This window comes from Danio rerio, chromosome 5, assembly GCF_049306965.1.
Source record: "Danio rerio strain Tuebingen ecotype United States chromosome 5, GRCz12tu, whole genome shotgun sequence".
Classification (NCBI taxonomy): Eukaryota; Metazoa; Chordata; class Actinopteri; order Cypriniformes; family Danionidae; genus Danio; species Danio rerio.
In genome coordinates this window covers 22,200,001-22,215,948 of record NC_133180.1, presented here as the reverse complement: position 1 = coordinate 22,215,948, position 15,948 = coordinate 22,200,001, and the positions used below count along the sequence as shown (strand labels likewise).

Here is a 15,948-nt window from a genome sequence, read left to right as displayed (position 1 = left end):
ATGCAAAGCTTTTAAAACATATCATTTAACCTGCAGCATTTATGTTGCTTTCATATTCTATGAATTTTTAAAAAAGTATTGTAGAAAAAGTATTTGAAGTGGTAAAGTGAAAGAATTTTGATTTTGACTAAACTATTTCTTGAACCCCCTCAATTACTATATACTTTTTCTGCACTTTCTGCTAGAATACAAAATGTTGAATTAATCAAATACAATTTTAAGATTTAAAACGCTTATAAGTTCACATTAGAGTAAATAAATTGACTCACCACATACTACACATTAACAATATATCAGACTGCACAATATATTGTTTCATCATCGATATCGCAATGTGATCATTCGCAAAAGTCACATCGCAAGTATATATAATGTTGAGTCTGGATTATAATTTATCATTTTGCAACAGTTTTTTGTGTGAGGTTTTTTTAAAGCATTTAAAAGAAATTGTACCATTTGTAACATTGAAAAATTATTAACGATTTATTTTATTGAATTGTTTATGAATTGAAGACTATGCCGTATTATTTTAACATTTGATTATTCAATTACTGTATAGCTGAATACATTTAGACTCCTCTGAAAACAATCAAACATTGTTAATTTAATTAGCATATTTTTCTTTATTGAATGTATCTGTTTGTAGATTGTTATATTTTATTATATTATATTTTATGCACTCCCCTACCGAATCTTAAAATCAATCTAAAATTATATATTCTTAACAGACATTTATTCAACTCATCTAGTGAACTTGCATTCATATCGCAATATATATCGAAAAATAATATTCCAATGTGTAATTTTTCCAATATCGTGCAGCCCTACATGTCAGAAGTACAGAAACCTAAGCTTGGAGTATATCAGAAACACAGCACCTCTTCAGTTTACTGAATTGTCACCAAAAAACTAATTTAAAAAAAACATTCTTGACATGAAGAATTATCAATTTAAATAAAATATTTAAATAAACAAGTCAATTTAGCTTGCAAAGTTACACATAATTGAGAAGCATTGAAAGTGAAAATTCAATTAAAGATATTAAGAATTACATTACACTCGTTAACATAACATTACGTCCTGAAATGATTGTCATGAACTGTAGTTTTTTTAGGTTTTCTGAGACACACTTGCATTGTTAGCATGATCTGTACATTAAAAACAAAACAATGTAATATAACATTATAGTATGGAAGCACTTTTGTGTATGGCTTTAATTATAGATGGATGCTGCTGTGAGGGATTCTAAAACAATCAAGTAATTTTTTTGCAAAATATATAATTATTCAGTACCTAAAAAACGAATTATAAAATGTTACACTTTTATTTATGATGCAACCAACATAGGTTGATTCTGAATACGTAGTCCTATATACGTTTCTGGAGACCGCAAATTATGTAGCCAGAGGTACGTATGGCTGCATGTCATTTTTGAAACAAACACTACAGGGCGGTATGACGCCAATCCCTTTTGCACTTATCAGCGGACTGCTTACCTCCGTATGAACAGCTTTCCCACTGTAACCAGTTTGTCCCGTTAGCTCGCCATGTATGTCGGCGGACTTGAGACACAGAGAGGAGTTGACCATGACAACAAGGTTTAAGTCAGGTGAAGAACAATTCCAAAAAGCAAGTAAGACAAAAACAGAATCCATAAAAAAATTTTTTTTAAAAAGATAAACAAATAAATACCAGAATGAGAATGAGGTAAAATCTGAAAATGTGGTAAAAATTAGATGAGGATCTTTTTCTGAATTGCTTTTGAAAATTGTTGGTTGGGTTTAGGAAAGGAGGAGGGTGGGTCAGCTGATTGGTCTGTCTGTCAGTCAGTCATTCGGTCAGGCAGTCGGTCAGTCGGTCAGTAAACAGCAGCCTCTGGTGGATTTATGCAAGAAAAGCAGGTGGGAATGGCGCTTACAAGAAAAGTTTGAGATCTCAAAAATCGTCCACAGCGGCCTTTTGTGAATTCGCAAAGACAAAAAATCCAAAAAAATTTATTTTCTAACACATATTTCGCAGTCTTCAGAAATGTCTATAGAGGTTTGTTTTCAGAATGAGCCTGGGTTGGATACAAAATTGTTACATGTGTACATATGTACTGTAGCTAGATTCCTTTCCAATCGAGTATAATCTGAATAATCACTGCATCAGTGCCATTTAAAACATTTCCCAGGCTGGATAATAATTTTATTTATATATTTAATATTATTTATTATATTAATAATTAATTTCACTATTAAAATGGTTTAAAAAAATGTATAAAAATATCCAACTAATGAAAAATGTATTCTTAATACCTTCAATTGATTTGTCACTTACAATGTTTCTCAAGTACATGAGTACAACTTTGCAGGCTAATTTGACTTGTTTCTTTAAAGTATTAGATTTTTACTAGTTAAAATGATCATTCTTTTTTTTTTTTTGGTGACAATTCAGTAAACTGAAGAGCTGCTGTGTTCCTGATGTACTTCAAGCTTATGTTCCAGCATTGTAGATACAGTGCTTAGGATCTCAACAAGGCAAAGCATATATGTGTTTTCATACCTTGGAACTTTACAATATCACTGACCTCTTATATGTTGAAATGCAATTTGATTTCTCAGTTCATGACCCTTTTAAAATATATCCCTAATATAATTGCTCTTTGGCTTACTGTACTAGTTCTATAAATACACAATTTGCACTGAAAAATGAGAACCCTTGTATTTAAACTTGCATTTTAATCCCTTTTAAAAGATAACCCCCAACTGAAGGCCATTGCATGCATATTACAGTTTGTAAATTATATTTTGTGTAATTTTAAAGTCAGATGGCGATTGTGCCTGGGTTTAGTTGACAAATAGTCAGCATTTTTATGTGAAAGTCTTGTAATGTATTACTTAAAAATATAAGAGCGAGTCCTGGGAATAAGCCATCGATTCAAGTTTTAAATGGGTGTATAATTTCAAGCCCACAATCCATCTTGTGGCGTGTAAAGTGAAGCGAGGGATGTTTGTCAGAATTTGCCTCGGATCTATCGAGCGCGTGTCATAATAAGGTGTCTTCTCTGACAGATGAAGATTTGAGCATGTGAAGGTGGTGGTGGTGATGCTGCTGGGTGTCATGTATCCGGAGAGATGGCTGCGGGTGAGATGGAACTGTAAATTTCCATAAGTGAAACAGATTGATTTTCTTAAAGTAATTTTGTAGTAAGAGGGATATTTAATAACGGTTTTATGGCTATAAGGTTTCCAGCGCCTCTCTCGCACACATACACATTACCTCGCATTATTTTTTCATAAGTTGATCCCCTATTGGTTTTTGTATCTGTAGAGAGCGCTGCATAATAAGAGTGTGAGAGGGGTAAAGGATTAGATAGTTGGAGAGCGCTTATAGGGCGATGATGAATTATATAGCTATGTGTTCTGCCGTCTTCAGTGCAATCAGTGTCACATGCATTTAAATGTGTGTGTGTGTGTGTGTGTGTGTGTGTGAGTTTCCATGCCTGCCTCTTTCAGTCAAAGGTTTCTGCACTGGATTATGAGGGCCAAGCTCTGTTGCCATGGAGACCAGCCAGGTTAATGGTCCTTTGCTGTGTGCGTTCATGAGTGCGAATGTGTGTGTGTGTTTGATCTCATGCGCTGCCGCTTGTGTGTGTGTTTGGTGCATGTGCATGCTGTTTTCTCTGTTTATGTGCATGTGTGTGTGTTTGCAGCCGTTTTACTGTTGCTGTGTACGTGACGCTGCTGCTTAAAAGGCTGGCTTGAAGGAAATGACACAAACCTTCACATTAGCACTTCGCTGCTTGAATGATTATAGTTTTGGCTCCGGCTTGCACACTTTTGTAAAGTTATTTATATAAGGACACACTGAAAAAAATATTCATTGGATTTACTAGGGTAAGTGGTTGCAAACAATATACAGTTAGATCGATAAATATTTGGACATTGACACAATTCTAACATTTTTGGCTCTATACACGAACACAATGGACACAACTGCAGACTGTCACCTTTAATTTGAGGGGTTTTACATCCAACTCAGAGGAACACTGTAGGAATTACAACAGTTTGTATATTTGCCTCCCACTTGTTAAGGGTCCAAAAGTTTGAGCTGTTCCATGGCCAGGTGTGTGTTATTCCCTAATTGACCCAATTACAATTACAGAGCAGATGAAAGTTCTAGAGTTAATTCCAAGTGTCCTGTTTGCATTTGGAATCTGTCAACTCTCAAGTTGAGATCCAAAGAGCTGTCACTATCAGTCAAGCAAGCCATCATTAGGCTGGAAAAGCAAAACAAACCCATCAGAGGGATGACAAAATATTTAGGCATGGCCAAAACAACTGTTTGGAACATTCTTAAAAAGAAAGAATGCACCAGTCAGCTCAGCAACACCAAAAGACTTAGACGACCACAGAAACGACTCTTTTGGACGACCGAAGAATACTTTCCCTGGGTTAGAAATTATGCTTCACAACATTTGGCCAGATCAAAAACACTCTCCAGGAGGTAGGTGTATATGTGTCAAAGTCAACAATCAAGAGAAGACTACACCAGAATGAATACAGGTGGTTCACCACAGTGTAAACCACTGGTGAGCCTCAAAAACAGGAACACCATATTAGAGTTCTAAAAAAGCCTTCCAAGTGCTGGAACAACAACCTATGGACCGATGAGATCCAGATGAACTTGTACCAGAGTGATCGGAAGAGACGAATATAAAGAAGGAAAGGAACTGCTCATGATCCTAAGCAGTGAAGCATGGTAGTAGTAGTGACATGGCGTGGGCATGTATATCTATCAGTGGAACTGGTTCTGTTATATTTATTATTGATGAAAAGGATGAAACCCAGTGTCTGGTGAGTCTGTGCGTTCCAGACTTATTATAAACTATTATAGGTAATACTTATTATAATATAAAAAGTAAAAGTTTGGTTTATGATTATGGTAACACTTTAGTTTGATCGTTCATTTGAGTATTAGTAGACTGTCTGCTTAATATCTGTTGATACTGCTCCTTCAACAGACATTTAACTGACTATAAGAAACTTTGCAAGTACATGTCAATTTACACTAATCCTAACCCTAACCACAACCCCAATCCCAATCTAACAGTCTACTTTTAATCTAATTAGAACTAGCTGGCATGTAGATGCAAAGTAACATATTCAACAAACGGACCGTCAAAATAAAGTGTGACCCTGATTATTATTCTGTCTAATTACTTTTGGACCCTTAACAAGTGGGAAGCACATCTGCAAACTGTTGTAATTCCTACATTGTACACCTGATTTGGATATAAATACCTTCAAATGAAAGCTGACAGTCTGCAGTTGAAGCACATCTTGTTTGTTGTAATTGTATTAATGTATAGAGCCAAAAATGTCCAAACATTGGACATTTATTTAAATATTTATGAACTGTATATGAGCTGAATTTAACAAACAAACTCAATTTAGTAATGTTTAACTTAATTTGTTTGTTTAAATTCGGCCCATATTTATTGTTTGTAACCACTCACCTTGAAAAAAAATGTAGTAAATGCAATAAATAATTTTTCTTTAGTGCATATAGTGGATAAATATTTAATCGAAATTGGTAATGCCTGAGAATCTCTTTTTCTTTCCACCGCTGCAAGTTGAATTGGCTAATATTTGGCAACTGTGTGGATGAAATGATAGCAGAGCCAGCTGTATGCGTTCATGCATAAAGATGAGCAGTTTAGGTTAATTATTTGGGGGTGGGGAGAGTTTACTTAATCTCTACTAACAATACTGTGAAAAGCATAATCGATAGATATAGAGACGGGGTGGATTTTCATACATTATTTCTGTTTCAATCTCAGAACTATAAATGTTCATAGTATATGCATTAATATTCATACAAAATACTTTAGGCCTTTATCATAATCTGATTCCGGCCACACACACAAACTCTCTTGATTTATGCCGTCTTGTGTAATAAGTAATTTATGATTTCATTGAATATTACTCATACAGCAGTATTCTGTAACTGGAGCAGTTGGTTTGTCTAGAAATATCTAACCAGCATTCCCATGTCTATTAGTTTGATTTAAATAAAAGCCTATGCTTGTACTTTTCTATATTTTCTAAATGAATAGCCATCCAACCTTAATGTTCTGAGTTGACTTTTAATTGATTCAGATTAACTGTGCAAGTTGTTTTTACTTGTGTTATTAAACTTACTTAAATATCAAGTTAAATCACAAGGTTATTGTAAAACCTATTTTAAAGTAACATAAAAACCTATGTTACAAAGATTTATTGATCATATTATTTTTTTACAGTGCATAATTTTATAATGCCAAAATCCACTTAAAGTGTAATTACTTTTTTGTTAGCACTTTAGTTTAAATACCAATTCTCATTTTTAACTATTGACATATTACCTGCCTATTATTAAGATTTTGACTGTTTATAAGTACATATTGTGCATAATCTTATTCTGTCCTTTACCTAAACCCAACTACCACCTTAATAACTATTTATAAACAACAAGTTAGGCTTTTGAGATAAAATTCATAATGTTAATAATGAGAGGATGGATCTGTACCAAATTTAATTCGTGTTATTTTTTTTGAAGACATATTTATAAATGGATGGATGGATAGATGGATGAAAAACTAATGGATGAATGGATGGAAAATGGATGGATGATTGATAGATTGATACTATTTTAGTTCTGTTGCTATTTATTTAAAGATATATTAATAAATGGATGGACAGATGAATGGATGAGTTGAAGATGAATTGATAGATGGATGGAGAGATGGAGGAATAGATGGATGGATTGATACCAAAATTAATCCAATTGCTATTTATTTGAGGATATATTAATACATTTGCAAACATGTAAACTATCTATGTTTTATAGAACAGATTTATATGACAGTTTTTGTTTTTAAACATGATATAATCAAAACATCACTAACACTTATAAAAGGCAGTAGGTCATATAACGCATATACATATTTACTGTAGGATCATATATACATATATAGAGAGAGAGAGAGCGAGAGAAGCTCAGAGTTAATTTCTCTTTCGAATTAACAAGCAGTGGACACTGAATGAGTCGCCTGAGGTGAGTTTAATGCTACGTGACATAATGTTTACAAGCTGTTTTATTGTCATTCTGTTATTGAAACACCGTTTGAGTGATTACACAAGTCAACAAGATATTCATAATTTTATGTTACAACTGGAGGTAAAGAGGAAGCCAGACCTGGACAGAATAGAAAAGACAGTTTCTTATATACTACAAGGAGTTTCTTCTTTTTTTCTCACATGTGCTGTGGTTAAATCAATGCCATATTTGCAAATTATACTCAAATGCACAGAAAGACCTTCAGAACAAATATGTGTACCTTTGCACCACTAATGGATGGATGGATGGATGCTGCTTTATCGGAGGGAAATGTCTCAATTTTATTTGCTGCTGGGTCGATGAAGGATGTTGCTTTGATTATATTATCTTCAGAGGTCTATTCCCATTTAAACCGTTGTGCATTTACACTGTCTAAAACATCATACATTCTCATAGATCAGAGACAGCCTAATTTAATCAGCAAATCCAATCTAAATCAATGCTGTTCGCTCTCAACTCCACAGCCAAGTGAAATACAATGTGTTTCTAAGTGCATTAGATAATGGAGAATGGTTTCAGGAGGAGAGAGGTGTTTGCTGGCTAAAACTAAGTCCAATGTATGCTTTTGGGGTGCTTATTTTGGATGTGTCTGTGCCTTCATAGTGTTCTACCGCCACTTTTCATGTGGCATTTGCCCACATTTACATCAGCTCTTATTGCCATTGTGGCTTTGCATTAGAAAGTGCAAAATAGTTTTTAAAAGAGTGTTAATTTGAGTTGATTTTATCTACTTTCTGGGGTGATGGAGAGCGTAAAAGAGCTCTAATGTAATGCAACCCCAGAGCTTTAAGAGTGAGGTTTCCTAATTGAATTTGTTCGGCTGCTCTCTTTGTGTCTGAGTCCATTCATTGAGATTGAAATTTAGAGCTTTGTGTGTGCGCCTGGATGTGTGTGTGTCTTTGTCAAATCTCCAAACAGAAAGTGCTCTTCTCAGATTAGTATTTTCAACTCTTAAAAGAGATTAAGTAAAAGACATGAAGTGAACGGACAGAAAGAAAAGGACAAAAATAATAAAGAGAATCTTCAGCTAACTAAAACAGACAGATAACCCAGATCAGAGCCTAATGGAATTAGTAAGGAAGGATCAGACGCTTTTATGTGTTTGCGTTTAGAGTATGTGAGTGTGTTTGTGTGTCGGTATGCATCATCCTTTTTTTCCAGCAGGATGGGTTTAGCAGTAGGTGTAAGACCCTGAGCTTCATTTTAAATGAGAGAGAAGAGAAAATGATAGAAAAACGCAGCGTGTGTGCAGGTGCTGCAACATCAGATGGAGTTTCTGTGATCTCGCGCTGTCTCTGTGGAGCTGGACGCACACACTTGTGGACGCTTGTTATGATGCTTTTACAGACGATTCAGCTAGTTGTAATTCAAGTAGAAGCTTTAAGCTTAAGTGTCTTAAAGTAGAAAATATGTTGTTTTGCGAAGATAGAGAGACTGCTGAACAAGCCTGAGTGGAAAAAAAGGGTTTAGTAGCACTCAGCTGGAAGCCTATAATGCATTCTGAACAGATTTGTTATACAGGTAAGCCAATTAAATATGCATTTTTTGCAACATGTCTGAATTGTACACACAGTTATAATGCTATATGATTTCCAGAGACTAAAATTTTACTTTCAATTGCACATTTTGGATTTGCTACAAAGTATCAGGAGTGTAACTTTGGTGTCTAGAATGTTGTATCCTGCATATTTCGCTTTTAGCTGTCCTGTTTCCTTGATTCATGTGTTTTATTTCTAGTTATGAATGTAAAATTGTTGGAGTTGCTCATTAGTGTTTCAGCTTTCAGCAGTGACATTTACATTATTACACTGAACTAAAGCTGAACTTCAACTGTGAAACTGAACTTCATCTATGTTAAGCTGCTTTGACATAATCTACATTGTAAAAGCGCTAAAGAAATAAAGATGAATTAAATTCATTATAATGAACATGAAAGTGTTTGCTGTAAAATTGGCAGATTTAGGCTAAACTAAGTTATGATACCATTGAGGCGATGCTCGATGAGAAGCGTTGTTACTTTTCAGCTTGTATTTTTCACGAGTAAAGAAAAAGTGTTTGCTTATGTAATTTTAATTATGTTTAGTTACAGATTTAACTAATGTTTACAATGTGCCAATATTTGTGTAAAATGGGGAAATTTAAACAAGTTTTTATTTGTTTTCATGCCGTCTATTAGAAGGAGAGCAAATGATGTCACTTCATGGGTGTGACAGTTTTATTAAAGGACTTGAGTAATGAATTTATTATCATTTATCGTGTTATGTTGAATCTTTAGCATTGTATGAATTTAATTAAAGGCTTAGTTCACCCTAAAATGAAAATTACCTAATCATGTATTCTTGAACCTTTTTAAATGGTGTGTTTTTTCTGTTGAACACTAAAGAAGAGATTTTGAAGAATGCTGAAGAATCAACTTCTATTGTAGGAAAAAAACTGTGGAAGTTAATAGGTCACAGCAACCAGAATATTTAAAAAAAACTTTCTATATATTTGTGTTTAACAGAAGAAACTCATATAGGTTATGAACAAGTGAAGGGTCAGTAAATGATGACAGATTTTTTTAATACAGGCTGATTGTGAAAATGTACCCCAGTATACATTTTTTTGTAGTGCGACTTATGTTGCCAGAGCTGCATTTTATCTTTAATGACCTCTAAATTAACCTCTGACAGCTTATGTTTCTTTTTGTGCTACCGGATGAGCGCTTACCTCCATGTGGACGGCAGTTCTGCTGTTACCAGTGTTAGGGGGTAACGTGTTATAAGTAATGTGCTTATGTAATAATTTTACTTTTCCAAAGTAACGAGTAAAGTATCAGGAGTTTAACTTTGGTGTCTAGAATGTTGTATCCTGCATATTTTGCTTTTAGCTGTCCTGTTTCCTTGATTCGTGTGTTTTAATTTCTAGTTATGAATGTAAAATTGTTGGAGTTGCTCATTAGTGTTTCAGCTTTCAGCAGTGACATTTACATTATTACACTGAACTAAAGCTGAACTTCAACTGTGAAACTGAACTTTATCTATGTTAAGCTGCTTTGACATAATCTACATTGTAAAAGCGCTAAAGAAATAAAGATGAATTGAATTCATTATAATGAACATGAAAGTGTTTGCTGTAAAATTGGCAGATTTAGGCTTAACTAAATTGTGATACTATTGAGGCGATGCTAGGTGAGAAGCGTTGTTACTTTTCAGTTCGTATTTTTCACGAGTAAAGAAAAAGTGTTTGCTCATGTAATTTTAATCATGTTTAGTTACAGATTTAACTAATGTTTACAATGTGCCAATATTTGTGTTAAAATGAAACGAAAAGTATTTATTTGTTTTCCTGCCGTCTATTAAACGGAGAACAAATGATGTCACTTCATGGGTGTGAAAGTTTTATTTAAACTTAACTTGAGTAATGAATTTATTATCATTTATCATGTTATGTTGGATCTGTAACATTGTATAAATTTTATTAAAGGGTTAGTTCACCCTAAAACGAAAATTACCTCATCATGTATTCTAAAACCTATTCTTAAACCTTTGTAAGCATTTTTTTCTTCTGTTGAACACAAAAGAAGACATTTTGAAGATTGATGAGGAATCGACTTTTTTATAGTAGGAAAAAACTGTGGAAGTCAATGAAACACAACAACCAGATTTTTTCAATATATTTGCTATAACAGACCTCCTAGTTTTTTGCCAGTCCGCAATCGCTGAATCCAACAATTTAAATAAAAATCACAAAATCTTGTGATCCACAAAAATTAGCAAAATAATCGCAAAAAATTTAAATATCTCATAAAAAATCCAATTTCAAACCATATAATCAAGTTATAGTTATTTCAGTTTTGCAACTTATAGTTTTATATGACTTATAGAAATTGCATATGCAGCGCACGTGAGGTATTTGAGTGTCTTTTGAAAAATGGCAACATGAAAGTAGGGGGAAATCTTTTGCAGCATGTGCAGCAAGCATACGTGGATAAAGAACGAGTGATTTACTTATAAAGTCAATGCAAAGACTGGATTAGGCATCCTGTGGCGTGAATTGTGCGCTTTGTGTGTTTGACGCTCGTCAGACTGCAAAATAAAGTGTGAGCAAACATCTATCAAATATAGCAGTGGAACAGACAGAACAGCAAGCAGCTTACAATGATAGAGATTGGTTCAAGGATGACGGCCGCTCTGTGTAACCGAATTGAAGGACATTATTCGTGCTTTGCATGTATGGCTGGTATTATGTTTTGCTTAAATATATATTTATATAATTTACATATACATTTCTGGCTAGTTATGTAGCAAGAGCTTCATATGGCTACATTTCATCTTTAAAACGAACGGTTAGTCATGACACTGCTGACGGTTTCTGTTTCTTTTTGCGCAACCAACTGATTGCTTGCCTCAGGTCAATATGTGCTTTTGAAAACACTATCGGTTGGGTTTAGAGAAGGAGTGGGTGAGAAGATTGGTTAGTTGTTCAGTCAGTCAGTTGACGGTGGCCTCTGGTGAATTTCCGCAAGACGGGCATGCACGAATGGCACTTGCAAGAAAAATTGGAGATTTGAAAAAGCATACACAGCCACCACTGGTGGATTTGCAAAAACAAAAACTTACCTCCTAGGATGTATTTCACGCTGTCCAGAATGTATAAAGGGGTACATATCAATAATGAGCCAGGGTTGAGATATTTAGTTATTTGGTGAGATATCCCTTTGATTACATTGAATCAGTTTTTGGCATTACTGACAATCTTATGTTTAAAGTGATTTATATAGTGACGCAGTGGCGCAGTAGGTAGTGCTGTCGCTTCACAGCAAGAAGGTTGCTGGTTCGAGCCTCAGCTGGGTCAGTTGCCATTTTTGTGTGGAGTTTGTAGGTTCTCCCTGGTTTCGTGTGGGTTTTCTCCTGGTGCTCCGGTTCCCCCACAGTCCAAGACATGCAGTACAGGTGAAATGGGTAGGCAAGATTGTCCGTAGTGTTTGTGTGTAGATGAGTGTGTATGGATGTTTCCCATTGATGGGTTGTGGCTGGAAGGGCATCCGCTGTGTGAAACATGTGCTGGATACGTTGGCAGTTCATTCCGCTGTGGCGACCCTGGATTAATAAAGGAACTAAGCCGAAAAGAAAATGAATAAATTAATATATATATATATATATATATATATATATATATATATATATATATATATATATATATATATATATATATATATATATATAATAATAAAAACTTGCTCCCCATTTGCTTACTGTGCGTTGCTTCTTACAGCAGTGCCTACTCATAAATGCATCTTTAAAAACTATAATGCTGTATAATGGGCTTGATAACATTGCATAACTCTGGAAGCGGAATGCTGATGGTGTGTTTTAATGCATTATACTTATATATATATAATACATGAGGCCATACAAATGATTACAAGCTGTGGGACATTAATGCATAAAGAATAGCTTTTCAAATTCATAATACATACATGCTGCAAGTGAAGCGTTTCCTACTGTTCATTGAGTTTGACAAGAAAATAGAAGCTGTAAGAGAAACAAGGGCAATGTGATTTTTAAAAAGGGCCCATTTCTCACTCAGGAAATGGACACTTTGAAGACTATCATTAAATATTATAATTACATCTCTCCTTTTCTCTTTCCCTTTCAAGATCTCCCTTCCAGCCCTGTGGCTCAGTTTACATTTCGACCTCTGCCCCCTCCTCCTCCTCCGCCTCATGCTTGTACCTGTGCCCGTCCTGCACCAGCTCCCCTTCCAGAGGTGGTGCAGAGGAGCACGCTGCCTGCCCGATGCCAACCGCTGGACTCTGGGAACAAAGCTGGACAGGATGACAATGGGCAGACACACAATACCTGGGCCCTGAACAGCAACATACCACTAGAGACCAGGTGAAACACAAGCACACACACACTTGTTTTTCTATTATAGTGGGGTATTCCATTGACTTCTATTGTTTTATATATAAGTTAAGTTTTTTTTTTCTGCAACATATCTCCAAACCTAAACCTTTGTGCATTTGATTTCTCTTTGTTTGGTGGTCCTCCATAGACATTCTATTGACCAAAGGCTGAATTATACTTCAGCGTCGAGTGATCGCCGGCGCATGCCTTGCTCTTAGCTGTGCATTTATACTTGTGCATTCTGTTTGTGTTGCTCTTACAATAACACTTCCGAAATACTAGCTGACAGTAGGGCTTATATGTTTCTGTCTCCCTCTGTATCAAGTTTCTTAGTGAGTGTTTTGTTTACACTGGAAAAACTGTAATAATAACTTACTGTACAAGTAGTTCAAATCACCCATTCAGAGGCAGGAACTTGAAGATGGGCAACAACTTGAATTATGAAGTAAACACAAAACAAAAGTATTCATCTGGAGCTCCTCCACGGGACTCGACACTTGCGCCAACAGTCTCGCTTTTTTCCTGCGGCTCACTGCCCCCTCACACTTGTCAATGCTACCAAGCTGACCAATCACAGAGCTTGTGCTATGCGTTGTTGCAATGTGTATTTACATTTCATGAGAGGTGCATGTCCGGATCGGCATCAGCCATGGTAAAAAAGGTATGGTACTGCACGAAAGCACCACCCGACCATTCAGATGCAAATGATACAGGAGAATAAATCAGCTATAAGTAAATAATTCTCTAAATACATGCCAACTCACTCATAGAATTTTATTATTTTGTATTAGTAGACAGTCGGATTAGAGTTAGTAGAATAAGTTGGCATGAACGTTTAAAATTACTTGTAGGCTGTAAATTATCTTTTGGGGGAACTTCAAAATGACCTGTTGGCAGTTATTAAGCAGGCAGACTACAAGAAAAAGATGAACAATTCAGTTAGGCTACATTTACACTGCAGGCAAATGTGGCTCGAATCTGATGTTTCTGCCCACATGTGACTCAGATCTGTTTTTGTCATGACAGTGTGAACAGCCCAAACTGCGTTGAATCTAATCTTTTCAATTCAGATCTGTGCCGTTTTCGTATGTGGTATTAAATTGTATATAGATCTGATGTGTGAACGGTTAGGAAGTCATGTGACTTTTACATGCTTTTTGATCAACAAAGTTAGATTTAAAATACCACTGTCGTGAAATTGCATATTAAAACAAAATACATAAGCCTACATGACTATATTTCACTTAAATAGTTAATATATTAAAAAGACCAAATATTAAAGAAAAACACTTAATGCCTTTTTTCCTTTTTCCTTTTTTCGTTGTAAAGGGCAAAATTTGTCAATATCCCGGTATGTTGTTTACGGTATAACAAATATACAGTATATATACAACATATATACAGTGTAACAAATTAAAATGAATTATCAGTAGGCAGAATCCTGACAGTCAGGCTATTTATTTCCAATTTGAAGGCTTCTGATTGGGGATTAAGTCATTTAATTTACGCTTTGCCTGCAGTGCATGTGGTGCAGCTGAAGCACAAATTTACCAAGTAGTTACCAAGGCTCTAGTGTGGACTTTACATTGCAGTTTAAAGAAGAACTATAGCTTATGGGACCCTACCTTGGTCTTCATCTAAATGTCCCCTCAAGTAGAGCAGTATCAGTAATTTTTACCTTGTTGGAACACTTTTTTTTTTCTCTAAATAAGAAAAATGGCTCATAAATCCTACATCATGAAGTGTTTTGAAAATGTGAAACTATAGAAGGTTTTCTGTGTGGGATTTGGGGCAGGGTTGAGGTATGCGCACAGAACATACAGTCCTTATTATGTCTATGGAAAATACCCACAAAACATTTCTATGTGTGTACTTGTTTACGTGGTTTACAAGGACAAACTTGTATAATGACATGGGCATGACCTGGTTGTGCTCTATTAAACTGGTTTATGAAGGCATGCCTTATGTCCTCATAATACAAAATGGTTTAAACATCATAATTAACAAGATCTTTTGACATTCAAAGTTTGTCACAGTTTTCTGTGAGGGTTTGATTTAGGGGTAGGGTTGAGGTAAGAACAAAGAACATACCGTCATTATTATGTCTATGAAAAGTATCAACAAAACATGAACACCAGACATTTTTGCATGTGTGCTTGTTTATGTGGTTTACGAGGATAAACTTGTATAATGACATTGGTTTGACCTAGTTTTGCTATAATAAACTGGTTATGAGGACATACCTTGTGTCCTCATAATACAAAATGGTTTAAACATCATAATTAACAAGGTCTTTTGACATTCAAAATTTGTAGCAGGTTTCTGTGAGAGTTTGATTTAGGGGTAGGGTTAAGGTAAGAGCACAGTACGTCTAAGAAAAGTACCCACAAAACACAAAAAACAGACGTTTCTGTGTGTGTGCTTGTTTATGTAATTTACAAGGAAAAACTTGTATAATGCATGGGTATGACCTTGTTGTCTTGTATATTTTGTATTGTGAGGACATGCCTTGTGTCCTCATAATACAAAATGGTTTAAAACTAATAATTAACAAGGTCTTTTGACATTCTAAATTTGCCACAGGTGTTTGTGAGGGTAGCACTAGGGTAACAAGTCTCTTTTACTGTATATACTACATTACGTCTATGGAGAGTCTTCATAAATCACATTTACAAGCACTGTATGTGTGTGTGTGCATGTGTGTGTGTGAGCGACAGATGGAGAGATATGATGATGATGATGGCGAAGATGAAGATTGAGGGTTGACCTACTCTTCTGAAAGAGAGAAATGGGAGAGTAAATAAATGATGAAGGATAGACGTGTCTGCTTTGAGTGAGGAAATGAAGCTGTCTTCCTGGGGTGATTGTCTTACACACAGACAAACCCCAAAGATATTGATGAAAATGAAAGCCG

The 15,948-nt window shown here is 35.2% G+C and overlaps 2 protein-coding genes across 7 annotated transcripts in view; one reads left to right on the top strand and one right to left on the bottom strand.

The window, feature by feature from the left end:
- Positions 1–15,948, top strand: part of tenm1 (teneurin transmembrane protein 1) — a 542,101-nt gene that overhangs the window by 351,769 nt on the left and 174,384 nt on the right. For all 6 annotated transcript variants that reach the window (XM_068221426.2, XM_009301393.5, XM_073952089.1 and 3 more), the window contains one exon: positions 12,785–13,022. In XM_068221426.2, coding sequence (XP_068077527.1) covers positions 12,785–13,022 — 238 coding nt within the window. The remainder of the gene's footprint in view (positions 1–12,784; positions 13,023–15,948) is intronic.
- The window catches only part of LOC141385799 (uncharacterized), a 460,928-nt gene that overhangs the window by 278,329 nt on the left and 166,651 nt on the right, over positions 1–15,948 (bottom strand). The gene's annotated exons all lie outside the window — the stretch shown is intronic.